At 69.4% G+C, this 1,777-nt stretch overlaps 1 protein-coding gene across 1 annotated transcript; it reads left to right on the top strand.

Annotated features, from left to right (window-relative positions):
- The first annotated feature begins 205 nt into the window (after positions 1 to 205).
- Positions 206 to 1,038, top strand: SFN (stratifin). The gene has a single exon (XM_074191586.1). It carries the CDS (start codon positions 223 to 225, stop codon positions 988 to 990), a length of 768 nt encoding a protein of 255 aa, XP_074047687.1. The 5' UTR covers positions 206 to 222; the 3' UTR covers positions 991 to 1,038.
- The last annotated feature ends 739 nt before the right edge of the window (positions 1,039 to 1,777 follow it).

Genomic DNA, 1,777 nt, shown 5'->3' with positions numbered 1-1,777 from the left:
ATCCCCGAGATGACTAATGCGCCTCCGGCCCGGCCCCTTTACCTTTAAGGAAGAGCCAGGAAAGGAAAAGGGGGGAAAAAGGGAGCAGCGGGGGCCCGGGGAGGCCGGAGCCCCGGTCCCGGCCCCGCCCCGGCCCCGCCCCGGCCCCGCCCCACCCCGGCCAAAAAGGCGCCTGCGAGGGAGCGGCCGAGCAGAGGCAGAGCCCCGGCGCCCGCACCAGCCATGGAGAGAGGCAGCCTGATCCAGAAGGCCAAGCTGGCCGAGCAGGCCGAGCGCTACGAGGACATGGCGGAGTTCATGCGGGGCGCGGTGGAGAGGGGCGCCGAGCTGTCGTGCGAGGAGCGCAACCTGCTGTCGGTGGCCTACAAGAACGTGGTGGGCGGGCAGCGCGCGGCCTGGCGGGTGCTGTCCAGCATCGAGCAGAAGGGCGCCGAGGAGGAGGCGGCGGCCGAGGAGAGGGAGCGCGGCCCCGAGGTGCGGGAGTACCGGCAGAAGGTGGAGGGCGAGCTGCGCGACGTGTGCGGCGCCGTGCTGGGGCTGCTGGACACGCACCTCATCCGCGACGCGGGCGAGGCCGAGAGCCGCGTCTTCTACCTGAAGATGAAGGGCGACTACTACCGCTACCTGGCCGAGGTGGCGCAGGGCGACGACAAGAAGCGCGCCATCGACTCGGCCCGCGCCGCCTACCAGGAGGCCATGGACATCGGCAAGAAGGAGATGCTGCCCACCAACCCCATCCGCCTGGGCCTGGCGCTCAACTTCTCCGTCTTCCACTACGAGATCGCCAACAGCCCCGAGGAGGCCGTGGCCCTGGCCAAGACCACCTTCGACGAGGCCATGGCCGACCTGCACACGCTCAGCGAGGACTCCTACAAGGACAGCACCCTCATCATGCAGCTGCTGCGGGACAACCTGACCCTCTGGACGGCCGACAACGCGGCGGAGGAGGGCGGCGAGGCGCCGCCCCCCGAGGAGCAGCCCCAGAGCTGAGCCCGGCCCCCCCCCCCGCCCCGGGCCCCGACGGCCCCCTCCCATCCCCGACCCCCGCCCCGACCTGGCCCCCCCCCCCCGGGGAGAGGACTTGTGTGTGGGGCGGGCCCCCGGATCCCTCTCCCTCCCTGGCATCCCCCCCTTCCACCCACCCCCAGCTCGGGAGCGACCCAGACACAAAACCCGACGGCAGCTGGCCCGGGAGCCCCGGGAGTCTCTCCCTCTAGGCCCAGGCTGACTCTCTGAGCTGGACGGCTCTCCCTCTCCATCTCCCGCCCCTGCTCCCAGAGGTTCTTAGGGATTGGGAAGCGCAGGGCCCTCAGGGGCCCGAGAGGGACTGGAACTGGGGAGCCCAGAGGCTGCGTGAGTGTGAGTGTGCGTGTGGCTGTGTGTGGATGAGCGTGCGTGTGACCGCGACTGTCAGAGGGCACGTCTGTCTGAGTGTGTGACAAAGTTCCCTCTCAATAAAGAAAGCTTCCCTGACACCCCTTTTTGTCTTTTTGCGGTCTGTGTCGGGGGGGCAGGCTCGGCTCGGGTGGGGGGGGGGGAGGTGTGCATTCTGAGACCCGGCTTCCTCCTGGTTCTAGAGACCTTACCCCCCCCCCCCCCCCCCCGTGCAGCTGGCCCATCTCTGGAGGCTGCCGGAAGGGATCTGGGCTACCTCGGAATCAGGTGGGGCTGAGGGGCGGGTGGGGCAGGGTTTTTGTCCGGGGGACAGACTCCAAGGTCAGGAAGAGCCCTGAATCCCCAGGAGAGTCCCCCTTCCAGAGGGAGCAGAAGAGACAGC

This window comes from Macrotis lagotis, chromosome 1 (genome assembly GCF_037893015.1).
Source record: "Macrotis lagotis isolate mMagLag1 chromosome 1, bilby.v1.9.chrom.fasta, whole genome shotgun sequence".
Taxonomy (NCBI): Eukaryota; Metazoa; Chordata; class Mammalia; order Peramelemorphia; family Peramelidae; genus Macrotis; species Macrotis lagotis.
Note: the sequence above shows the minus strand (reverse complement) of the source record. Positions and strands in the feature narration are given on the sequence as shown.

What these genes read in the sequence shown, in the direction of transcription:
- SFN (XM_074191586.1), top strand. Translation starts at nt 223, where the DNA reads ATGGAGAGAGGCAGCCTGATCCAGAAGGCCAAGCTGGCCGAGCAGGCC.